Genomic DNA, 26,449 nt, shown 5'->3' on the forward strand with positions numbered 1-26,449 from the left:
GATCAGTTTTAGCAGTGCGTTACAAATGAGGCTTTCTTTAAATACAGGAGATTATCCATCTATATATTTTCAGATATATCAAATGAGATTCTGTGATTCTGTGGTATTTGAAAACATCCAGAAATTCTGGATCCATCCATTAACAAAAAGCTGCTTATTTTTGGAAAAGTACTGGGCACACGTTTGAATTGGAATCCAGTCCATCTCAGTGCACACAGGGGCAATTTAGAGACACCAGCCAGCATGCCTTTGGCAAGTGGGAGGAAACTGGAGCCCCAGCAAAAACCCATGCAAACACAAGGAGAGCATGCAAGCACTTGGATAGATATGATAAAATCTTACTTCCCTATCTTTTCTTTAGTATTAATTTTATGGTATTTCTGTAAAATCAAACTTTGCTGCACATCTTTAGTTTCTCTTTATACTGGGTTTGAATCTTATATCGAAATTAATTAAAATCCCAAATGGCTCTTCACCCAATTTTTCATATGAAAACGTTTTATACTCTTTGTATTACTCTAAACTGTTTAGACTAAATAAATAGTTCTATAGACTGATATTACCACAGAAACCTGAAATATAATAGCTTAACCAGGTTTGAAGGCGTTAGAGATCTTTGAACTGATGCTTGCTGATGTTCCTTGGACAGATGGCAACTTTTGCTAATAAAGTGAGTAACCAGTTAGATATTGTTGTTAAGATCAGGCAAAAAGCAGAACTGCAGAACCTCAAGAATCAGATTTATCTATCTTAATTTATTTATTGATCCAGTGAGGGAAATTGCAGTGCAATTTTGCAATCTGCAGTGCAGATTTGGATGATAAAAGGAAACATAGTATAAAATAACCTATGACATTTTTAAGTATAAATCTGTAATCTCAGCAATGTATTCTAAAATTATTTTAATTTAAATATTAAAAGATTTTAAAAATATAAAAAATAAGCTGTCAACATCCATGTATTCATATTGATGTAGATTAACTACTAGTTACCTGCTTCTAATAGAAACATATCAATTTCTTTATCAGGCGTACATGGCCATTCTCGGCCATGTTGCAGCTAAAGGGATATATTACAGAATTAAGTAATTACATTTTATTGGGAAGACAGACATAATTGATCACTGGATGTGTGATCTTTTGCCATTTCTTCAAAATCAATTAATATTAAGGCATTTTGTCTGATTTAAATACAGTTAAAAATGCCATGAAATAGTCCTTACATTTATTATTTATGTTCTTCGTGCATTTTTTCATCTATGATTTTTATAGTCCTACTAAAATATTAAGACTCTTCTTCGCACAGTAATAAAACCATTATGCAGTTACATCTCTAAAGAATCTTGAAACTCAGAATGTGCAGATCAAGTTCTTTTTTATGAAGTTACAATGATCAACTCCAAAGTGGATTTTAACTGTGGTATTTCTGTCTGCATTATGTACAAAAAGCCTGCAGAAAAAGAGCTTGAACGTTGAAAAGGAAGCTCTGTGTGAGAAAGATCTTACAATAAAATGATTCCTAGCTACCAATTTACAGGAAGTTTTGCTCAGCACTGGCACATTTTATATCACTTTATGTGCCTTTTTAGTAACATTTGGGTATTGTGCTTGTCTGTTTTAGTGATATTATTTTAAAGATGTTTCATTCCTCAAGGGTTTTCTTTACTAATGAAAACCTGGTCATCGTAATTCCAATATTTTCTTTATGCTTTATATTTTAGAGGTCATTTAAGAACTGGTCTGAGTTCTTCAAATAAAAAAATAACCTTCTTTTATGTATTTTCTTATTCATGTACAAATGTTGGATACACAGTACTTCTGGATCATAAGAGTAATATTTCCATCAGGCTCTGTCCAAAGCAATTGTCCAACCTGTAAGAAAGTTACAAGAAAGGCAAATTATTAAAAAGTTACTTTTCAAATGTTCAGTGTGTGTGTGTCGGGGTGGGGTTGTGGTTGACACGATCAGAATTGCTAAGTGAAAAACAACCATTACACTTAATAAATTACTGAGAAATACAGCACTTGCAATTCCATCCACAATACCTCTGTGATATTTATCTTTGGATTCTAATTAAGGTGATAGTAAAGGTTTTCATGAAGATTTGCCTTAGAAATATTCACCACCAATCCACATGTAGTGTCTGGTACAGTTATGATATTCCAGATAAGGAAAAAAGAGCATGGTTTGAGTTTAAATTATTTTCCTGCAGCTGATCCCCCTAACCTGACATTGGAGGACCTATGCACAAAAACCCTGTTTTATATGGTACCTGCACATTATTTGGTGTTAATAATGAGTCTGGAGAATTATGAAAACCGGTACTGAGGTCAGATCAACCCTTCCCACTCTGACTTGGTCTGTAACCTGCTTTGCTTCACCAGGCTCCCGTGTAAACCGACTTTAAATGGCAGTAATACTACACTGTGCTTTGTCATTTTAACTTAACCTGTATGGGAAAGCAATCCTGCTTTTCCTTTTCAATCTACAGTAGGGCGTACCCCCTTCTCCCTGCAACCCCATGGGAAATTTTAACCTTTTCCCTCTTCTAAATGAAACCATAAAAGTACTCTAAACCCAACTAGCGGATTAGACTGGTTCACCCACAGTGCTCACCACTACAGATGGCTCAGAGAAACAGTTGGACTGTTACACTTCCTTATTATGTGTAACAAAAAAAAACAGATGTAAGTGCTGTTATCAAGTGATGGAACCCAGAGATGTTAACACTATAAGTCTAACAGATCTTTTCACTGAGCCACATTTTTCTCTCAGGTCCTTTGTTTAAGAACAAAGGTGTTATCAGCAGCTTCTTTCTTTGCTAATCTTTGGACAGATTTTTGACTCAAGCCTCACCTCACTTAAGCACTGTTAAGTAATTGTACTTTACATTCAAGACAGAATAGGTGGAGAGTAGAAAACAATAATGCCCATATACTGGTAAGCAAAGCACTAAAACTGAAAGTAGTTAATTGAAGTGTTGATATTAACTACACAATATCTTCATTCATACTGTATACTGAAGCAAAAAAAGTCTTTCATTTTTTTCTTGTTAAAAGGTTTTCTGTGCTGCCCTCATTTTTTTTTAAATTATGCACAAACTCTTTAATTTGTGATTCATTCTTTTCCTGATTAAGGAAGATAATCAGTCGGTGTACATTATGTGAGGGGCAGGCAAGCAGTGAGCCACTGTGTGACTCTATTAAGTCACTGTGGATCTGAAAGCCTAGAAAAGTTTCTATCCGTTTTGTTGAAAACCAGGAACTTGTATCAGACATAGTGAAATATCACCATAATGTGAACAGAGAACTAATTACTATGATTTCAGACATTCAGATCTTGGTAATTTTATTCCAACAATTTCTCAGCACACAGGTGGGAGATTATGTCTTCTATGAAAGACAGTACCCCCCCAAGCAGTGCAGGGGAACCTGCCAGGGGGCCCGCTTTCAGTCTGTTTTAAAGCACATATTCGTGCTGTTTAAGAGTTGAAGGCGAGAGGGCTTGGTGAATACAGAATAGAAATGATTACGCGAAGGAGAAAGCTCTCATCTCCCCAGGAGACATTGTGGTTGATAATGGGCTGAATATTGGTGTCTTGAAAAGGTATAGAAAAACCTCCTGTTGGGGGCAAAAGAGGTACTCTAAATTCTGTCAGGACAAGATGGGATTTAAAGATTTAGAAGTGTTTTGAAAAGCTTCTTTTTTTTTCTTTTATTCTAATTTTAATTTTAAAACAGGATTCATAAAAAAAAATATTCTCCCCAGTTTAGGTTGTTTTACACGATTCTTTGGAATGTAAAAAGATTTTACACAGCAAGAAAAGTAGCAATTTAAATACTTTAAAAATGACAAGAATAACAAAAAAAGCTATGCCTGTGTATATAGCTAGTAATATTGCTCATTCAAAACATCAGGTCATTTGCTGTAATACACAAGATTATAAAAGGATTTATTTCTGGCAAATTATTTCCTACTGTACATCGTGAAGTCTCTCAGTAAAGTCTCATTTTCTTAAAAAAATACCTTATCTTTTTTTGTCTGCTGTGGCTTCTAATTCAAAGAAAAAATACCAACTATCAAAAACTGAAAATGCTTTCTCCGGTATCAGCATCAGTACCACTCAGATTCTTCCACTCTGTCAAATTCTGTTTTATATATATGTGTATTTTTCTTCTTTTAAACTAGTTCTGTAGTTGATAGGGCAAGTGCCTCTGCACCTCTACTTCTGCCTAGACCAAAGTGAATTTTGTTAATATCAGATTATTTGCTGTATGATTACATTTTCAACAGGCTTACAGACCTCACAATCACAGTAAGAAGTACACATCATGTCAACATCATTTTACTTAGCATGGACCACTTACAGTATTTCACACTTGGGCTTTGAAAACTGATGTAGAAGACATGTACACGAAACATTATATACAACACTTGCGTGTCATGGTCAACATGCATTGGCCAAGTTAACTTGACATGTGAAAATAAAAGACCTGACACTTTCTGAAAGTCCCATCTAACCGTGATTTTCTTTTTCTAAATAATCTGTTTAATGTGCAATCAATATCATACCTTTTAGTAATGGTAATAAAACACTTTGTGTTAATGGTCAGTGGTATTTTAAGTAGTTCAGGTGGGTAGCTGCATCAGCATGCGTAGGCTGCAAAGGAACAAGTAATAGGTTTATTCCATGCTGAAAAGAGATGAAAGAAAACACAATGTTTCGGCCGTGAAGCCTTCTTCAGGTGTGAGAAAGACAGGACAATAAGCAAAGTTTAGCTGAACTGAGGTGTGAAATGAAACCTATAATGAATAGAGAGAAATTAGAGGAAAATAAGTCTGTTGTTGAGAGAAGGAGAAAGGTGTGATCCTACAGTAGCTGCAGGATAATTTTAGTTTCTCTAGTCTTTCTGATGTGGGAGTTAGGAAAACCATCTTAAAGAAAACAGATGGAGAGATTAGTGTGATCATTGGTATTGTAATACTCCATACAGCTTTTAGATAGTCAGGGCATATAAAAATATATTTCAGTATCTGCTGTAACACCACATGAGGTAGTATGGTGTCAAGGATCTTTCAGATAGGCTGACCTCAGGAAAACAGATAATGGCACTGCCTCTGCAGTGCTGCTCAGAGGACACTCATTCTTCTAGCATCTTTGCCCATGGATTGAGGTCATTACCCGTTGTTCAGGCCATGGTGCTAACTACTCATTTTCCCTTCTGTCCAAGGACTGTGGGTATGGCAGCTCTTCCCTAGGTGCAAACTCAGAGAAAAGTACCTTCTTCCTGTCTAGCAGAACAAATTCAGTTCCTCTCTCATGCACAATGTTAGAGGGTATGTACACATTCCACCTTGCCTGTGAGCTAGACAACGGAGCTTATTGCCACTCCTGGGAAACTTCCAGAACTTCAGGCTTCAACCCCCTCCAGGTTTTCCAAGTCTGCCTTTGCAGACCTCCTAGGAAATGGCTTGTCAAGCCTTCATGAGGTCATTATGTTGCTTCGAACGCCCTCCTGCTAGAAGTCCTCACCCTCCCATATCAAATTCCATAACGCTTTGCCATAGCTCAAGAAAAGATACTTCCAGTCTTCTGCTTCCAGCTACACTGGGGTTTTGTAGTCCCTCATCCAGTCCACTGTCCATGTTTGCCATGGCAACACGCCATTCCCAAGACCACAGAGCCTACTGCTGCTTTCTTTACCTCATGTGACTTTATGTAGGGTATCGTACCTCAGAGATCTTTTATGTAGGAAAACAAACAGACTTTGGAAATCTGAACTTTATTTACAGTGTAGAGGAAATAAATGCAAAACATGAAAACAAATGTCCACCTTACACTTAACTTCTAACTAAAATGAACTCCTTCAGTTCCTTAGCTACCTCAGCAGGTAAGCCAAGTTGCTTTACCAGTTTCAAAATAGACACACAGCTTCTTGGTTTTATAACATTATCTAACCTGTATGTTGCAGACCAAATGTTTGTCCCAAATATATTTTTAGGGGGTGTAGTAGAGACAAAATCCATCATCTTGTGTCCTCCTACCACCCCATTACCACATGTACACAGAGTAATGTTTTCAGATGGGTAATGAAGGGGTCATAAAGTGCCCTTTTATTTTTAATTAAAGATTTGCAATACATTGGATGATAAAAAAACTGAGACTAGCATTTTTTACTGAACAAAATGTGACCAGCGTAAGGGGGTTCAATCAACAGCATGACAAAACCTTGTACTAAAAGTACTAGAAGAGATAGATTTGATAAAAAGGGATAAATCATAAAAAAACATTTGCAGTGTGTTGTCAAAACAGTATGGCTGTGACATAAAGGAACATGGTTACAATGTATTGATTATATACTGTAGTATATGCTACTGTATATACTGTTGAAGATGCCTTGAAGATAATTTGTTTTAAATTTAATTGTAACTTACTGACAATAGAACACCTCTAGATGGTCTTTTAGTTGTTTTAATCTTCTTAAATTTCCTAATCCACAAGGTGTTCTCCTTTGTTGTCTTAAGATTTGTGCAGAAAATGTTCCATCACACCCTTCCTTTCAAACTGGCTTTAGTACCCAAGCGTTTTACTCTGCTGAAGACTGTCCTGATGAAATTAAAAATAAGGTTAATTGTAGACAGTGTTTTGTCAAATGTGGTCAGAATTTTGCATTTTAATAGCTTTACTGCACTTTATAGCAATTTATTGAATGTAAAAATGGTTGAAGTCACTCTGCTTTGATTCTTCTAGTTGTTCAGTAACTTTAAAAAAATAGACATGTAACACTGTGAAAAATGATATAACTGTTAATAGTAGAATGAGTCTTAAGTGTGTTCCAATCAATGTAATTTTGCTGTATTTTGTATAGGTTACAGATTGAAGTCATTTTTCATTCATAGAGTGCCATGCCATTCCGAACACAAAAAAAGTATTAGTGCATATTATATATAAGTCTTTTTTGTTGGGAGAGCAAAAAAATATATATTTTTGTTCTTTCCCTTCTCAGAAATTGTGATTCACAGAATTTATGTTAAAAGAATGTGTTAAAGCTCCAGCCTAACTTATTTACAATAAATACATCTGAGCTTAGTTTTGCAAAAAGCCCTTTTAATTAACGGGATATGCTCCAAGCAGAGGTTTAGACACAACATAGCCACCTTATCTGTCAGAAAGGATCAAAGTCCTGCTGGAGAGGGGAACTGGAATACCTCAGTATGAGCTGCCACCAATTAATTTGTTCCTAATTGGCACGCTGCTAAATAGATTCAATGAGCATGTGTAAACAGGCAAAGACAAAATCCATGTGGCAGTAAAGTCATCCCAAGAGAGAAGTGGAATTGCGTAAGTTGCAAAAGGGTAAAACAGATGCCATAGAATCATTACATCTTGTTTAAGATGTTAAAATGATTTTACGCGTATCTGTTCAAATGGAATAATAGTTTATAAGCAGTAAACAATTTCCCACACTCATATATGACTGGCTTACTAATTATTTTGCATACTCTTAAAAGATGTCATCATCAGAAGTATTTTATGGGATGTGATAAAAAAAAGTTATTTCCTAAACTATTATAGCAGTACAGAATGTTTTTTTGCACAAAAGCTGTAGGAAAGACATACCTGGTAGCTTGAAAGATGCCTGTTTAAGACTGTTAGAGGGCAACCTACTTTGTATGCAGTTAGCTATTACCAGTGGATCGCTACTAGACAGACTTTTAACTAGACTTAGTTTTGGATTCACTGGATGTGTGGATGTTGTGTAAGATTCATATACGGCGGCCCCTGACAGTGTTCCTTCTTCATAAGAAGTGTAAAATTCTATAGAAAATCTAGCTCTCTATAAAATACATATTAAATAGATTTATAAAGCATTATAGGCAAAATGCGAAATCAGGCCTTTTGTCATTTTTAGTTACACAACCATACAGAAATACACATTATGCTGGAGATCAGAACGTTATGTCACATTACGTGAGATATTCTGTGGCATAATGTCACAGAACTAAGAGAACATTAAAATAGTGTATGGTAAAACAAATTTTATTGAAATTCACATTGTTTTCCAGTTTTATCTGCCATCGTTGGAAGTGATAATTATATGGCGTGCCCCATTCTAGGTCATTCTGTTAACATTGTTTTCTGAGCTTAAATGAAAATTCTCATCAGTTTCCAAAGTTGGAAGTTCACAAGTTATCTTGCGTTATGCTGTGATCTTGTATAAGGTGATAACCTTTTTGACATGTTTCACTAACCAGCTTCATTGACAGGCAGAAACCTGTATAGAGACTGAATTGTCTCCGACAACAGCTAACCAGTGTTTCTTCTGTGAGTCTCTAGAAAGCACTCAGACAGTTAAATCAGTGGGTGGGCTTTTTTAACTTCCAGTGTCTACTTTGAAGGCAAATAAGCAATGCGTCAGTTTAGTCAGCAAAAACTCTTTCTTTACACCATCACCTTGTGATGACTAATAGTATGCCTACAATATTTTTTTTATTCTGTTATTTAATAACAGTTACTCAAACAGTATAATATGTGAAAAACTAGATGGAAGTACATCCCAAAAAAACTATCACAATTCTGATTGATTGTCAAAGCAGTTTTGCTGTGTAAGTTAATAGCACTTTTTTCCTTTTCAGTTACCATCCATTCATACGTAGCAGATGGGATTTGTAGCATCATTCATATAGTTGGTCATTACAACATTTCTGATAACAAATGAACTAATGAATGTAACAAAGTACTTTGAAAAGTATCCAATAAACACATGAACAATGGGAAAGTACTGTAATTGCCAATAGTTCAAATATGTTTAGGAGTTACTGGCTGAAACAGTCAAATAATGTAATGAAATGTTTCTGAAATCATTAGATACCACAGCTTGCCTGTAAAATGTGTGCAAGTGCACCTTCTGTGTTTTGTTCACTGTCTGCGATGCAACTGAATTTAATTTAATTGTCCACCTCTGGGCTTGCTGTTTTCTACTAGCTCAACCACTCAGCAAGCACAGACTACTTCCCCAAAATGGAAGGCCAGGCATCAAGCCCATGCCACCTGGCACCCAGAGAATAGAGAAAGGCTGCAACAGGAGATTCTTTGAAGTACATGTTTGACTATTCTGATGTCAGGCCAGCTTTTAAAAGTCAATCCGACTTATTTACTGAAATGTGATGTTCAGGACTTTGAGTCACTTTGAAGGCCTGATTAGCCATGAGGGTGTAGTGGTTTCAAAATATAATCTCTGCGAGACCCATGTTTATATATATAAAAAACAAACTGCTGTATGTCCGTCTGAACAGCGACAGGAATCCAGTGTGCTAGAAAATCAAATTAAGTGTACTGGTAATTTCAGAAACCATGTGTGTTTGTAATGTCCAGCAAATAAAGGAAAGTTCAGAAAATATTTACAGTATATTTGTTTTTGAGATTGAACATGTTTCCTTACTACCAGCACACCAAAAAGAAAAGTTATTATATGTCAAAGAAAATATCAATATCAATTTGCTTTTATTTAAAGATTATTGGTAAATGTATTTTTCTACGAAAAGGTAGGTTCATTGGCCTGCCGTTATACCGTGTTTAAGACAACTTATCCGCGAAGTCTATTCTCTTCAGAATATAATGTAATCTATTCAGGCAAAGATGATCAGGGATTAGAATACAGAAGGACAAATAGTATTGTATTCACCCCCCTTTTCCACTAGATTTATTTTTGTGAATTTGTGACCAGCAGTATATATAAATTGAAGGCATGCAAATTTTGAAGGCATGTAATTTCATAGGCAATAAATACAAAATTCCTAATGAATAAATCACAAAGGTTATCTTCACTGACTTAGTCTATTTTAAAACATTGAAGTGTTCAGTCCTAAAAACATGTGGTCATTTAATTCAGAAAGTTACATTTGTGTTTGTGATCCAAAATGCTACAGTATGTATCACTTTTAAAAAAGTAATAGGGAATGTTCTAGGGCCAGAACTAGAGAAAAAGGGCATTAGAGAAATGAAGTGTCAATTTTTCTTTCTAAGGCTATTATATCGGCTCATTCCTCTTTTTATATTGCTAGTTGAAAACCACAACATAACATCCTACTTCAAAGGAATTTTACATTTTCTGAGGACCTAAAAAAATGTGTGCAGCATTTCATCTTGTCATGAGAATAGATGGTGTTTATGCATATAGGCCAGAGAGATCAGAGGTTTTGTAGCAAATATACTGTTAATAGTAAACAATGAAGTAAAAGCTTTTAACCTTCAACCCTCTTTATATATTTCATAAGTACTGATCACTTTCTTCAACTGTTTAAGCTTCCCCTGCCTGCTTCATGTGAATGTTTACCTCCTCCAAACCTGTAAAGGCTGAACAAGCTGCCAGCTCTGAACCCTTTGCCTGTTAGATAACACTATAAGAAGTGATGGTCTTTATCAAGGAATAAATAATTAAATCTCTTTAAGGAGAGATTTTTTTCTTAAATTTCAGAGTAGACTTGTCTTCTCAAATATATCATACACATGTTTTTTAAAGATAAGATGAAGTTAATATAATGTGTAATTTTATGGGGAAAAAATCTGCTAGTTTACTGAATTTAAATTGTCACATCCTCCGTGTTATTTGGATTCTGTAGCAACGTTTTGAATTATACAGTATACTGATAGGGATTAAGCACAACATTGTATTAAAAACAATAGATTTTGTTGCCTTTTTAATACCCTTTAGAATGTTTGGGGTTTTCATTCCTGTCTGTACAGCATATGCATTTTTACTGACATCATACTTTTTTTAAATTGAAATTGAAAGTCTATGTGCTTTGGCCCTTGCTGATTCCTTAAAGCAGGAACATTTATGTTACTTTATTTCTTTCTTAGATTTCTTATAATGAAGAACCATGCCACATGTAAATGATACTGTTTCTGTCCTAGAACATGGAGTTTGGCACAGAAGCCCAATGGTGTAACTGCAAGTCTGAATACCAGCCTCTTAAAATAAATTTGAAAAAACAAACAAAATTGCTTTCTTGTACTGTTTAAAATGAATATGGGGTGTGATAAACTTGCTTTTTCTAGAGTGACCTGGCTCTACCAGAAAATATGTATTGAAACACCTTTATTCCAGTTGTTTTAGACAATTTTTCAGTATCATCCTGTAACTCACAACTGCTCTTTAATGACAATCCCACTGGTTTGAGAGTGGTTGTATGCCATGGACAATTCTGTTGTAATTCTCTTACAAGTACGACAGAATTGCTATTTTTTGCATATTTTTTTAAAGCGATGGAAGTGCAGAACACACAGAGACTGATGTATCTTTGAATGGTTATGTCCCTGGTTATAAGATGTTTAATTAGCAATCTGGTTAAGTGTTATAATCCATTTGACTATTAATATTCTGGCTTTAGTGAAACACTACATCATGATAATGTCCCATTTATAATTATTTAAGTTTTAACTTACTTTTTAGTCTCTTTTCATGATCCACACATACAGTATGCCACTCTGATGTGTACTAAGGATCATTGAACTATGATTTATACTAACCTTATCTTGCCTGGAAGTCAAATTCATCTTCTTTCTGTATGCATTGTGCTTGTTTTCCTTTAAAGATAAAAAGCCCGTTCAATTCAGAATTTTACTAGATATATATAAATGTTGCCTTCAAAACAATGAAGTGATATAACTGATGAAAATCTTTATAGTTTTGTTATAGTTGTTAGCATTTTCTGTTGCTAAACAGGATATATATGCACAAAATGAGAAAGCTTATATTTTTGAAGAAAATCAAAGGGATCTGAGTTATTTTTTCCATGTGAGACACTGCATATGAAAAAAATAGATCAAATTCTTTCACGGACCAGTGTAAAATCAGTTCAGATAGTCCAAGCCTAGTCCTGGTGTAGACCTCAGCAACCACAATGACGCTTGCTTTGGGCCTGTTCTTAACTTTGAAAGCAGCTTCAGGGTTTGCAAATGCAGTGAAAATGAGTCACGTCAGCCTCTTACAAGGTGGTCCTTCCAAGACAGATTCAAGAAAGGGTGTGGATGTGTGACGTGACAAAGCTTCTATGACCACTGCCTGTGTAGCAACTGCCCAGTGGCATCATGTGAAATGTCAGCAGTAAAAATAGCTTTGCGCTGCAACAAACCCACTGAAATAAAACAATGACCTCAGCTGCGAAGTGCCCCACTTTAAGTGTGGAAGTATAAAACCTTTTTTTCAATCATTACAGCTTTCCACGTCGGGAAATGTTCCCCACATGCGGCTGTTTGTGTGAGGGCCTGCGTGGTGTTTTTTCAGCTTTTAAAGTGAATGTCAGGGTGCTATTAATTAAGGATGTGCACAGCGTGACTGTATCGATGTTTTACAGGCGAGAAGGGAGCAGCGGGTGAGCCAGGGGCTGACTGCGGAGAACGTGCTTTCAGTGCTGCCGGCCTTCCCAAAAGGAGCCCCTCAGCAGCGGGCACGTCGAGCCGCAGAGGCCCTGGTGAAGGCTGCAAATTACTCCCGACTGATGGCTGTGCAGCAGGTGGGCCAAATTAGTAGGGGAGGGTAAGAACTCTCAATCATGCAGATAGAGTACTCCTGATTTTGAGCAGGATGTGTCCGGCTTTATGTTAAATTACAGTAGGCCTACATTGTTCTTTTAACTTTAGTGAAGTGCTTTAAAATGAGGCACATTTCTAAATACTGTATACATTTTAATTTTACTCTTAGGTTACACATACAGGGCTGTACAAATGTCATTTCGGTAGTAGTATTCTTTCACAGATTTATTTAATTCTATGGATCATATTTGCTTTGTAATGCATTCTAGGAATATCCATATCCAGTTAAGAATTAGCAGTTAATATCTCCTTCTGAAAATTAATATCCACTGCAGGAACCAGAAATGTAAGTTAACAATCTGTCTACTAAATATTTCTTCATTTCTTCCATCTTCAATCTGAGCAATTTTCTCATTTTCACTTTAAACTCCTAGACCACCCAAACCTAGAAAAAAACTGTCAAAATAGTTATGTGTATTGGGCATTAAAAGAAATATAATTTCTTACTGCAACAAATTAACAAAGCTATTATTCGGAAAAAGACAAAATATTTGTTTTGCAGCAGGTGCACAGACATTTTATAAAACAGACATGACACGCAAAAATGAATCTTGCTGAATAGCATTTGTCAGTAACAGGGTTGATCAACAGGGGGTATTCTGTAAAAGTCCCAGACCTGTAGCATGTGTGGCCGCCACTGGCAGCAATACAATCTGTACATCTGCTGTGCATTATTGCACCAAGTTGCAGATGTTGTCTTGAGGGCTTCTGGTCCATTCCTCTTGTAGAGTCTGGGGAGACACGTGCCTGTTGACTGATCTCTGAGCCTCAGATGCCACACATTGGTACCAGCTTGTCCCTCTCAAAGAGGCTCAAGTCTGACTAGTAGGGCATCCATATAGTATCATACAGTAATGGTTACATTATCATCTTGCATGAAGGCTGTTGCAATATGATACATCTTGTCCTGCTAGAATGTTGTGATGTCAAGATGAGCCCCAATGACGGACAAGAAGTGACATCCCAGGACTTGATTACTGCAGCATAGTACACTCAGGATGACAACAATCACTACAAGTTGAGTTGTACAGCAATGAGACACTAATTGTCAGTCCATGACTCAAGGTCTCCAAGATCATGACCTGTCATTAACAGACTGAGTTTGGCTGTAACATCTTGGCAGTTTAGGAATTGCTGACTGTGAATACCCCAGAAGTCCAGCCTCCAACATTCAGATGATACAGAGCCATTGTATTCTTGATACATTGGGGCATATTATTTTTTTCCCAGATTTTCTTTCTTATCGCCAAGAGTGATTTTCAACATGTTAAATTACCACATTACCTATGCCTACTCACCCCTATCACTAATGAGGTGATTTAATGGAACAGTCAAAGTCATAAGCATATGATATGTCATAAGAATATGACAATGATTACAAATGAGAGACGCCCATTCAGGCAGTCTAGCACATTTAGTAGCTAAGTGATCTCCAGCTATTTCATAATAGAAGCCAGGATATTGGCTTATTACAGAAGAAAAATAAAGTGCATCATAAATAGATCCAGTAAAATCAAGAGTAAAGCTATATCTTACAATAAACGCTATATTTTAACCTGTCAAAGTTGTAGAACGTTTAATGGAATTGGTCAATGTGTTCTTAAAACCTGGTCCTGTAGATGAGGAGGCTCAATAAGCCCTTAAAATACTCTGGAGCCAGACCTTTAAATGTTTTATACATGAGCAGAAGAACATTAAGGTTTACTTCTAAATTTCACAGGGACCTGTTTATAACACAATTTATGTTGAGTAGTTACAGTATAGTTAACACGTGAGATGACACATTTATGACATACATGAATCTGCTGAGTACTTTAGTAGATGTTGATAAGTAAGGCATTATAATAATTGTGAAAGCTATGTGTAACTAGAACGTTTTGTGTGTTTTTTGTTACTTTCAATTTAGGAAAATAATGAATCAGATTTGTTCCACATTTCTTACTCTACCTAAATTTCACAGATGACTATAATAAGGGGTTATTAACACTGAAAGCTAAGGTGGCAATTTATTTTATATTTTTGTTTGACACGAAGGGCTGAGTGCCTTTCTATTATTCTCCTCTCAGAGGTCATCAAAAGAGTGATTTCAGGTAAGAGCCATGCATTAGCATTCTATGAAGGGGAAAATATCAATCATTAATAATAAACAAAGACCTCTCTACCTAAGGGCACTGATTAATGCATAACACTTCAGTTGGTGTGTCACGCATATTCTGCTCATGAATATGAGTTATGGTCTATTAATGCATTTTTAAGGATAACAGATTGTAGACTTAAAAAAGATAATAATCCCATATGAATCAGTTTCATAGAGTGTGATTTCACTTCAGCATCCTTATAAGTATCTTAATACTATCTAAACTAAACAAACTGTACTTACCCTTTTATGAAAGTTACTGCATGTGTTCTTGCTTTACAGCTGAGGGATTTTTTTATCACATTATGAAGAGTACTGGATTTACTTTGTATTTTTTAATGTATGAGAAGTATACAACAAGCAGTACCCTCAAACCATTGTTCTGTAACCCTGAAGTAACAGCCATACTCTTTTTCTACTTTTTCTTAGTTATTGAGCCTGTTTTTGTAACCCTTTGTGTAGTATTGTATTAATATTTTCAAAAATGCTGAAATGAAATGCCCATTAGTTGTGTATTTGTATGTGTAGTTAAATTAGTAACATTAAAGCTTCAGACTGCACACAAAAAACGTGTTTGGTTAGTTGAACAAACACGATATTCAGTTTGTTTTCCTTTGTGAATTAGGTGGAAGCATTGCAGGCAGAGCTGGAGTTTCATAGGAGCTTATACAACCTTCAAGTCAAATACACTGAATCTTTGATCCAGGGGATTAGACAGGCCTACAGAGCTTTTCAGGACAATGTTGCTGAGAGTTTGTGTGCTCCTTTGCAAGGTATTGTGAATTTACCTTTTTACTCATTTTATGCTAAGACTGAGTCAGCATTTATGCATATTGCCATAAATGTAATGCAAGATGAGCATTGTTTATAAAATTACACAGAGAAATCTGCAAATGCTTTTCTGAAACACTTTGTTTATCCTGGCAAATGTAACCACAAAAAATCACAGATTTGTTGCTGTTTAAAACTGAATACAACCCAATTTCATACTCCACAAATGCTGCAATGAAGACCAAATGGTTGAAAGTCTAATTGGAAGAAGCAGTTAGAAAATGGACAGCTGGTTGTAGTTTACTAATTTTGATAAATGTTAGCTTTTTAAATTATAATATTGCAGGAGTTTAACCTCCACTGCTCATCCACTTAGGTGTTAAAAAGTGTGATGGATTTAGAATGCATACTGTATCTTTTTTATCCTGCTATTGGCATACAGAATGACAACGAAGCCCTGAATTTTACCTCTATTGTGATGATTGAGTGACAGGCTTACATTGTGGTCTGCCAGCACTGCGACCTGGTTGGATTTTAGGTTAGAAAAGGTCGCTGTGGTATGTAGAAGACAGAGCCAATGTACTCTTGTGTTTAAATTGCTCCTAGCTCCTAGAAATTGATTGATAATTGTCCTTTGCCTTCATGGAAATATTTGATGTTAGGACCATGTTTTTTCCCCAGGAGTGCTGTATACAGTATATTTATGTTCTTGTCTGAAGAGCTAATATATTCTCTTCTATATATATTTTAGTTGTCTGTCTCAACTCTTATTAAGAATTAGGAAATACAAAGTTTTGTAATAGAAGGTCCTTTCAGTTAGCCCATGAAACATCCATGCCCTGTCCCATGCAGATAGTCTTCTTCATTTTCCAAGAATAGAGATACTTAATCTAACTTAAAACATGAATTGGATCAGAACATGTCTTCTATGCATCTACAGTAGATAAAATTACACTTTCCATAAAATCACTTAGCAAAGGATGGTTTGCTGGTACAAGTTACATTTTTTGAGAAGTCTTTGAGATTTACATAAACCCCAAGAAAAATACAGTTCGTGTTATAAATAGGTTAAACAAATCATTTCACCAATGCAGCCAGGTGTAATTAAGAGATTGAAAGAAGGTTAATTCTCTGTGATTTTACCTATCCAGTATTATACAATAAAGAAAAGCACTTATTGTGCCAAAAAGCCCTGGTGTTTAGCTGGAGCCATTTTCATCTAGTCTTACTCGGCACCTGCCAGACAATTTCACTGTAGTGTGATGAGGTTAATCGGTCTTGTTGATTACGGTATTTAAACCCTGGGAGCATGAGTGCCAACTATATAACCCCCTTCAAGATGTCTGTCCTTTATCTTGGCACAGCCACCAATCAAAGCAGTACCTAATACACAACATCTATGAAGTTTGGCCCTTTAAAAGCCAAGTCAGGTGAATATCTGTGGCAGGTCCAGACTAATCACATGCAAAATTGGAAAGAAATTTGGATTATTTTGTAAACAGATGTTTTTGTACTAGTTAAATAATTTTGGATTGTTTTCTATAGTTTATAGTTAAAAATATAATGATTATTTGTATGTTTTTCCCATGCCTCAGGTAGGGGGGTATGAACAAGTGCTATCACAGAGTTGTTCAGTTGATTTAACCTTTTTATATGTACAGCACCTCCTTATGCAGTTTGGTATATTTTTTCATCAGTCAGTTAAATGCCATTTCATGGAAGAACCTGCTGTTGACAATACAATTCGTAAGACAGCTGATCTTCGAGGTCAGAATGAGCGTGAATCATTTGTGAGCATAGGCAGACACTTTTTGAAAAAACTTGATCAAATACCAAATACCATTGTCACATTGCTTATGATTTCTCAGCCAGTGACTAAAATGGTCGAGTACTGTAACAACTCCCAGAAACTTCTTCTAACAACTTCTTTCTCAAATAACAACTTCCTGAAAAATGTAATTTTGCCTTTTTTTTCCCTACATCAATATGAAAATAATGGTATATTACAGACTCCTGACTGCAAAATCTCCCAATTCAAAAATACGTCATTATGATCATTTAAAGGAAAGTCCCTGTCGAGCTATAGGATTGTTCATCAGTGCCAGATCTGTGATATGTACTGTAGCAACTTTCCTTCCTTACAGATGTACTTTCGTGTTATACTGTTTTGAAAAGCACCGCTTCAGAGGCAGCTCTGCGAGACTTTCTCACAGCCTTTAAAACCAACTCTGAGCAGATCCAAGAAGCAGTGGAAGCACTGAAGCCTTCAAAGAATAATTTTTCCCTTCAAGCACCTGAGCCCTGTTAATGTAAAGCAGATTTGGTATATAGTTTATGCTCCAGTAGTTGTTCCTTGTACAGTATTTGCATATAATGCTGGCTTAACCGTTCTATGCTGCTTTAAAATGAACACAAAAGCACATAAACGAAGGTTATGGAAACTTCTTAAGCTTCCTAATTAAGGAATTTAATTTACAATAAAGGTCTTAATTTTACAATTATATGCCATATATTTACATACATTTGCATGTGTTAAATATTTAACACAATAAATATTTGAAAAGAAAATATAGCTTATGTAGTACATTGTTAAATACAGACGTCAAATTCTTTAACTTTTTCATTTAGTTTCTTACACGTATTTTAAGTTGCTATTTTTGGAAACTGAAACTGCATATTTTTATCTTACAGTACAGTAAAGTATTAACCTGTATGTCCCATGATCTTAACTGGGGATATTTAGGGAGTTAAATATTTTCCTTTATACTCATGTGGACAAACTTTGCTGGTCTTGATTAACCATAGCATCCTACTTCAGACCCTAAGCTGCTAAAAATATTGAACAAAAAATTGCTGTGCTAAGATTTATAAGAAAAATAACTTTTTTTTGCATGGCCTGTAAAAACATAAATACTTTGAGCAGTGTAAGGAGCTGGGCTAATGTGATCCCAGCTGTGTACTAGTGGAACTGTGCCCAGACCTCCCAGAGTCACAAACTGGGCAGTGTTTGCTGATCAGGATATGAAGGAGTCGCCAGGTAGTGGGATCAAAGCACTCACTGATCATCCCACCTTCTCGTTCACATATGGACTTAAACCATCGAGGTATTGTATATTTTTTATTGTTTCTAAAAAAAGATTACAAACCTGTTCTAAATAAAATTTGACAAAGAAATTGTACTACAAGCCAGCAACCTGCAATAGCATTCAACTATGCATGTCAAATAAAAAGAGCGTGGATACATAATGAAGCAGCCCTAGTTTTTGACAGTTTGATTGAATACTCAGAAGAGCTGGCAGACAAGGTTAGAAATGGCACTTCTATGTCTGATAGATGTGAAAAACTTCACTTTTAGGCAGAGGCATCAGAACATGACGCAGTGATTATCTCCTGCTTCTTTGTTTTCATCTTCTACAACCACTTCGTTGCCATTCTTTTTTTTAATCCAAATGCCAAGTCACACATGGAATTATCTTTTCTGTGAAGTGATCTACTAGTGCTTGCCACCTGTGTTGTATCAACACCAGAATTTTTAGAATTACTTCCTTTTAAAGGAAAATAAAGTCTAATTTTCTTGTGTTGATTCATTTTATTCCCAATTTCAGTTCATTTTTATATAAAATGAACTTCTAATTCTTAATATATTAATAACTCACATTGTATTGTATGTTTGTACAGTATACTGTATGTCCTTTGTTTGTTCCTCTTGAATCTTTGCACCCAAGGATGCTTCTTAGATATTCCTAGTGTTCCCAAGCTCTGTAGCTTAGTTATATTTTCATATATATAAAACATATGTTTTAAGTCAACATATGATTTGTGCACTTTCTCTTTACATCTTTAAGCGCATGTCGGCATTCAGATAGCTGTTCTGTTCATTTCACTATCCCAGCTAGTTTTATCGTAATGATCCAAAGAAACCTGTCAGTGAATTAGTGGCAGTCCATTCCAATATGGGTACATTTAAACAGTAGGTTATCATGTGGATAACCCTGTGTTTAAGATGCTGTAATGTCCTTTAATTCTGGAATTGTAGTAACTGCACTGCACTGTCGTACATAATTTAATGTGGTAAAGGGATCAAAACTAACTGGTATCATTCAGTATTTTCTGCTCACAGTTTTACCACGGTGGCCTGGCTTTCTCTACCTCTGTGTGTGGTCTTGTCTAGGCAGCATTGAGGCTGCATTGGCAAGGCTGAGTGAAAACTTATGTTGTGGCTGCCCACTGTAGCTCTTATGAATAAATTAACTGAAGCCTCAGGAATGGCTGCTTTCTTCAAATTTGGTAAATTCTAACACATTTTGATCATCATAAATGTTCCCAAGAAAAGATTGATTCTCTGTTAGAACTGTATTGTGTTCTAACATAATATCAGAGCCTGATGAATTATTTTGAGTTTTATTGTATCTTTGTATTTGAACCTTTTGCATACTCTTAATTTCTAGGAATTTTAGCCCATCTTTATGTCCAACTTATAGGACTCGTTATTCTGTCTTTGTCCTTATTTTCCACGAATCTGCATTTTAATATACAATCACCGTATTACTATTGCACATAGTTTAAAACGTCGTGATAAAACTGTCAGTTAAAGAGAATTTATTCTCATTTCATATTTAGGTAACTGTACTTTGTATTCTGAACACACAATATCTACTTGAAATCTGTCACTGTGACACTCTTGTCTTCCTTAAGCCTCTCAGTAAGCTTTCTATATCTTGCCTAGCTCAGCTCAAGTATATCTCCCCTGTAACCTTCAAGGGATGGTGGAGGAAATGCAGCTTGTTTTGTTTTCAGACAGTATCTGCTGGAGTGCTTCTCCCTCTGTGTTTTTCTCCGTCATTGTGCCGGTGTATCTTTTTAGTGATCTGCACATCAATCAGGCCTGGAGCGGTGTGTGCGCACCTACCGCTGCTGTTATCTGTTTGTTCTTCTTTCTTCTCCTGCAATCATGAATATCTTTCCATGTCAATCTGTCAGTCTCTCTACCTGCCTATCTGCCGCTCAAAGTCTGTCCCTTTGAAATGTTCACACCTGCTCAATAACACCTAAGACACCCGACATGCAAGCACCTGCCACTTCATGCTTTTTGGAATTAGCCCCAGGACTTCTCAAGGTCAGCTGGCCTCAGGGCTTTATAGAAAGAAGCTTCCTTTGGGCAGCCAGTGTGTGGGGAAGGTTCCCCAAGGAGAGCCAGGTGATTATTAAAAAAAACTGAAGATTTACACCATTCCAGATACATTCCAAGCCACATGGAAAAGCAGCTCTGATTTATCTTTATTTTACATTCACACTCCCTCCTTTTAAACACAAAATGAGTGATCATAAATCTTCCAGGCAGCGCATTCTTCAATGTAAACAGGCTGTTGTGGTTGTCATTTACGACACAACTGTGAGTGCTGTTTCCAAAATGCCAATTTGCAGTTCAATGGGTATTAAAAATTAAGCATCTTGCTAAGGCAAAGTAACTGCTCTGTAATTGAATTGTGCATGGTGATGTCTGAAAGGCAGTTTGTTGACACTGCTCATTCACATGCTAAAGTCCTTGTTTTAGTGCTTGAATTCAAGTTATATCCATAGGCTCACTGCATGACCTTGGGGTATTTTATGATTTTCCTATTTATCAATTTGTTCACAGGCATTACACCTCTAGATTGGCCACACTATTAGAAACATTTATCTTCTGCTTCTTTATGTTACTGAGCAATCAAATGTTAAAAGAATATACCAGTAGTATTAGCAGAAATCCAAATATCTACACAAGACTGATACAGGCTATTTAAATTTATTGAATTTTGGGATCTCTCACACATGGTTCATAGCACAATAGTGCACCTCTTATTTATATATTTTGCTTACCCATTCCTTTCCCTTTTGTAGGAGACGAGGCCCTCTCTAGGTATGGGAAAGAGTTCTTCCATTCTGTGGAACAGCTGCTTAAGGACTGTGGAGAGCAAAGAGACAGAGCGTCCAGTGAACTAAGCATATTGAAGACAGAATATACACAGGCTTTAGAGAGCCTGCAATCCTTCAAGAAGGAGCGCAAAGAGAAGAATGCGGGCCCCAGCCAAAACACCGAAACAGCTGAAGCTATGAGTTCGGAATGGCTGGAAAGGGGCAGCCAGAGCAAGAATAAAGAAGAACGTGCAGCACCTGCTCTGAAGCCACCTTCTGTTGCTCTAGAGCAACCAAAACAGAACACACTCAAAAAGGCCTCACCCGTTGACTTGGCAACTCCTGAGTGTGGCGACTCTCAGCAGTCCCAGCCGCTTCAGAGGCCATTCAATCACAAAAGAGGAAAAAGCCCACACAGGAGCAAGAGCATGAAGGCGCAGTCCAGGTCATCTTTGCAGAAGAAGGAGGAGGCTAAATAGAACTTCAGCATCTGAAGCTTAGCTTTGCCTTGTCCTCAAAACATATCAGTGAGAAGTAGAGCACAAAATAAGGCTGAGAACGACCTAGGTTAATAGCTTGCGGAAAAAGCTCTCCAAGTGCTGAATGTACTACCGCTTCCTAAGGAAATGAAAAGCACTTAGGAGCCTTGTTTTCTGGTGTCATGCAAAGTACACGTCTGTTTTTATCAGCTTTCACTGCTCCACTGGTGCGTGCATGGATTTCCAGGATGGGTGGAAGAAACAGCACCTGTCTATATGTTTTAAACCTTTTTTATGAATATTGGCTTCACTTTTTTCCAGAGCTAAATAAAAAAACTGCAAGTGCCTAGTTTTGGAGGTCGTGTGGAGCTTTTAGTATGATGTTAAAGACTGAAAGACTGCATTAATGTTTTAAAGGTTCAATGTGTGTGTTCTATGAGTTAATTACTTACATGATATCCCTAAGGGTATGGATTTTTCTGGAAATTTTTATATGAAAAATAAATGTATCTCTTTTTTGATAATTGTTGTCTTTTAATAACAAAATGCTAAAAACAAATTATTATTTTAATTTTAAGTGAGCATAAAATCAACTTTTGATATCATTTCTGTTTTTGTAGACTTTGATGTACAGGTATATTTCTTTATTATTTATCAGTGGTACATACTGTAGTTACTGTTGGTAAACTGCAACAATGACAAATTTGCAGTAGCTAACTACTGAAGACTGGATACAATATAGTCTGTAATATACTGTGGCCTTCCTACTGATTAAGATTTGTAAACAAAGACGATGTAATAAATTTGTATTCGTACTAAAAAAGAAAAAAAAGGCATCAGCATTAATCTTGGTTGTTATTTTAATGGTGCCTGTTTTAATTGATTCACAGTTGTGCATGATGGAAATCATATACTGTGGGTTTGAAATGGAACAACTCTTGGCATTATGCTGTGGAAAATAAATGATTAAAAAAATGAAAGGGCAGAAATTGGAAAAGAAATAAAATAAATATCTCCAAGTATAGAAATGACCTCCCAAACTGAAGTCATTTAATTCCTTTTTTGCTAAAAGAAACCTATAAATTTTGTATGCTCCTCTTTCCTTACAGAGGGTGGTACAGTACATACAGTATTTCTTGCATGGAATTAAAGAAATCAGAAACTTATAAAAGTGAAATAAATATTAAGAAGGCTAGACATGTATTATTGACTATAATACCTGTGGTAAAGGTAGGTCTGGAGTTCTTAAGGTGATATTTGTCTGAAGTTATTTGTCGTAAGAAAATGATAAATATATTTCTCTGCAGTGCTGTGGTGGGATGACAGAAAGGGATCCAAGCACTGGGCTTCGAGTTTTAGCAGAGTACACTGAAAGGAGTCAAAAGGGGAAAAAGCAGACAGGTGGGCAGGACTGTATTTTTTAAGATCACTTTATTGGCCATATACAATTTCTTGTATTAGGAATTTGTCTATTCGCATACCTCAACTTGCTTTCCATAAGACACACAGGCAAACAGACAGGGTGAGAAGCTTGGGGTGAGAGCGCAGGGTCAGCCATTTATACAGCACCACTTGAGCAGTTTGGGTTAAGGACCTTGCTCAGGGGCCCAATGGAGTAGGGTTTCTCTGTCAGCCGCAGGATACCAACCACCAACCTTCCAGCCACAGGTGCAAAACCTTAGCCACAGAGCCACTGCACCGCCCCGTATTAGCAGGTCTGTCCCAAATGAGAGCCAAAAAACCAGCTGGAGGAAGGCAATCCGGAGGATGTGCTGAAGATTTGGCTGGTCTGAGTGATGCCGAATCCGTTAGGAATGAGGCAGTTCAGAATTGGTGCCGTAGGACTGGCTGGACTGATACTGCACATAATTAGAGCCAAAACTTTGGGTAAAGAGAGAAGTAGAGACAAGCTGACAAGCTCAAGAATGTCAGAGAACCAGTCGTATGGCGAACCAAGCCTTAAATAGTGTAATTAATTGGATGATTGCCTGCGTGATTGGTACACAGCCGGCCTGATGGACAAACACCCTGATCTCATCCTCACCAGCTGAGCTGATGGAGAAGCGTTCATGTGAATGCTGTGGTTGTCTGTGGCAATCGCAGACTGCGAGTCGCTCCCAGCTGGGGTGTGACACAAACTACATACAGTAGTTACAGAGCTGCTGAAGAGCTCTAATGGGTTTATGTGGCAGTCATATAACAACATTTTAACCTCTTCCAGAAGACCACATGCCAATAAAATATTTGCACTTTTAACTGTTGATTCAAGGCTTTGCTTATAAGAATTGAAATAACCTGATTAGAACTGGTATCCAGAAATGTCTGATCCTATCACTGATCTTTAGAAAGCTGTGAGCAGGTCATTTACACACAGAAAAATGTATTTCGAGAAGGCATTCTATATATTTAAAGTTAAACATCCCATGATTTTTTTCCTGTAATTATTCTTCAGCTTTGATCAGCACATACAATGTCAGCCATCAGCCAGCACCGAGTATTACACATTGTGATGTTCCAGTAGCTGGTGCTAATATAACAATCACCAAACAAAATGGAAAAAAAGCTCCTGTCACCTCTGAACTTGCATTTTTAAGACTCTCTTACAATGTTGTTTAAAAAACATGGAGAGATTACATGGGAGACTGAACTTAATTCTTATTGCTGGGCTGTGTAATGGGACTGGTTACCATTACATCTAAGGCAATGAGTGTGGTGATAGATCAGCAGATAATCAAGTACGAATCTGGTATGGGACTCTGATGAATGTGTCCTGCTATCTGTGTTTTGAGAAGCCCGGAGTGGCTGTCATCCTCAGTAGGCGCGTGACACCAGTACTGGCCACTGATTTCATTTTACTGTTCCCCCCAACCCCCTGCTGTGCCTTTTTTCCAGACAAAAGTACAAGTGTGATTCATTAAAATCGTCCTGGTACTTTCATCTTATTCTGGCAGCAAGGAAAACAGGGAAAAAAACAGCCCTTTTTTGTGTCATTCTGTGCCAGAGGCTTTTGCTTAATTTTTAAAAAGACTTTGTCCCCTAAATTCTGCGCTTGCCCATGCATAATGTATGAGCTGCCTCTTTCCATTGCCTTTTAGATGTAAATGGATTTCTGCCAGCCATTTCCGTACAGCTCTAACTCGATTAGCCTGTTGTTGTGTTTTAGTGTACTGGCTCCAAATTTGTTTATGGAAAAAAGCAAAAACTGCAGTTGTGTAATGACCCCATTCAAAAATATACAGCCTGTTGACAGTAATGATTTTAAAAACGTGTCTTGCTGAATGATGACTTTTTAAAATCAGATTTCTAACTGGCTACCTTTTGAGCAGAACACATCCTGTATCCCAAAACAAATGCTGTTTTTAATTGAAATCCTATAAGAAACATGAAATGCCCAGTCTTAAGCCAATAGGTTCAGATAATATTATCAACCTAAAATGTATTTAAATTTGCAGTTGTTTCTTTGCAACAAAATGATTTTAGATAAATATGCAAAACTCTCCTTAGAATAAAAATATATGGCCATAAATTGTGCTTGTATCCTAAAGCTTATTGTCTACATTTTAGTTTCAATAGTTAAATGACCATTTTTATTTCTACTTGTTGGAACTTAATTTTGGTACATACTGTATAGGAAAATACTTATTTTTCTGGTGCTCATGTCTGTTTGGTATGTTGTCCTTGTTAGTGATATTGGTCTTGTCAAAAGATTGCTCGCTGCATCTGTCTGTGTGAAAGCTGAGACTTCATTCTAAAGCCTTGACCAGTTACTCTGCTAGGAGCCATGGCACAGCTTTAGTTAGATTTACTGTACATTATTATTACTGGAGTCCTGTAACTTAGACACAATGCTTGCATTGAAAAGCAGAGGCAACATTTGGACTTGTGCACTTAATTAAAACAAACTGCCTTCAGCCTTTGATATCTTAAACACTTTCATCACACAGCACCGATGCAGGGATACTGATCTGAATAATAAAGACAAGTGAATCTGGCATGCTACACAGATAGATGGATACTGGCAAATATTAACAAATGTAGACAGAGGAAATGCAGGGATTCTGGGAAAAAAACATACATTAATAATTGAATAATGCATGACAGGATGAGTTGGGCTGGGATAATGTTGCATCTGGGTTGGTTGGGCATTAGGCCACATGCCAGCTGTGTCCAAAACCCCAGACCTCAGAAGTGACTTTATCCTAACGCACACGCTGTCATGCGCTTTCTATATTACACAATATCTTGTTTCTGCAAGAAGAAAATAATTTTATGGTTCCTAAGTGATTTAAAAGAATTCGAAAATACCCTTTGGCCACACAAAACATGTTTCTGTCACACTAGTCAGTTTTGGGGGTATGGCATATGAATATGGAAATGCTTTACAGTTGCAGAAACCTTATACAGTTAGTGTTATTATGCTAGTATAACATCAACGTTTCAGTCTCAGATTGACTGGTATTGTATATTGTCTTGCCATCGATCAAATTCATTTCAACCCCAAGAGAAAGGTATCAGGGCCACTCTTGACAGGGTAGAGTAAAGACCTACAGTAGGAATGACCTGGGGTGT

The 26,449-nt window shown here is 36.6% G+C and overlaps 1 protein-coding gene and 1 long non-coding RNA gene across 5 annotated transcripts in view; one reads left to right on the forward strand and one right to left on the reverse strand.

The window, feature by feature from the left end:
* The window catches only part of LOC107079619 (uncharacterized), a 114,979-nt gene extending 96,989 nt beyond the window's left edge, over window positions 1-17,990 (forward strand). Inside the window, exons 8-10 of one of the 4 annotated variants that reach the window (XM_069187173.1) lie at window positions 12,361-12,519; window positions 15,361-15,508; window positions 17,651-17,990. In XM_069187173.1, the coding sequence (XP_069043274.1) occupies window positions 12,361-12,519; window positions 15,361-15,508; window positions 17,651-17,814 (471 nt within the window). In that variant the 3' untranslated portion in view covers window positions 17,815-17,990. The remainder of the gene's footprint in view (window positions 1-12,360; window positions 12,520-15,360; window positions 15,509-17,650) is intronic. The other 3 variants (XM_069187171.1, XM_069187169.1, XM_069187172.1) reach the window with 3 other exon arrangements.
* Window positions 1-21,815, reverse strand: part of LOC138237719 (uncharacterized) — a 36,847-nt gene extending 15,032 nt beyond the window's left edge. The window contains exons 1-2 of the long non-coding RNA XR_011189074.1: window positions 21,726-21,815; window positions 21,366-21,450 (exon numbers count right to left, since the gene is read on the reverse strand). This is a non-coding gene — a long non-coding RNA (uncharacterized lncRNA). The remainder of the gene's footprint in view (window positions 1-21,365; window positions 21,451-21,725) is intronic.
* Between the last annotated feature and the right edge of the window lie 4,634 nt (window positions 21,816-26,449).

Source organism: Lepisosteus oculatus, chromosome 3 (genome assembly GCF_040954835.1).
Source record: "Lepisosteus oculatus isolate fLepOcu1 chromosome 3, fLepOcu1.hap2, whole genome shotgun sequence".
NCBI classification, from domain to species: domain Eukaryota; kingdom Metazoa; phylum Chordata; class Actinopteri; order Semionotiformes; family Lepisosteidae; genus Lepisosteus; species Lepisosteus oculatus.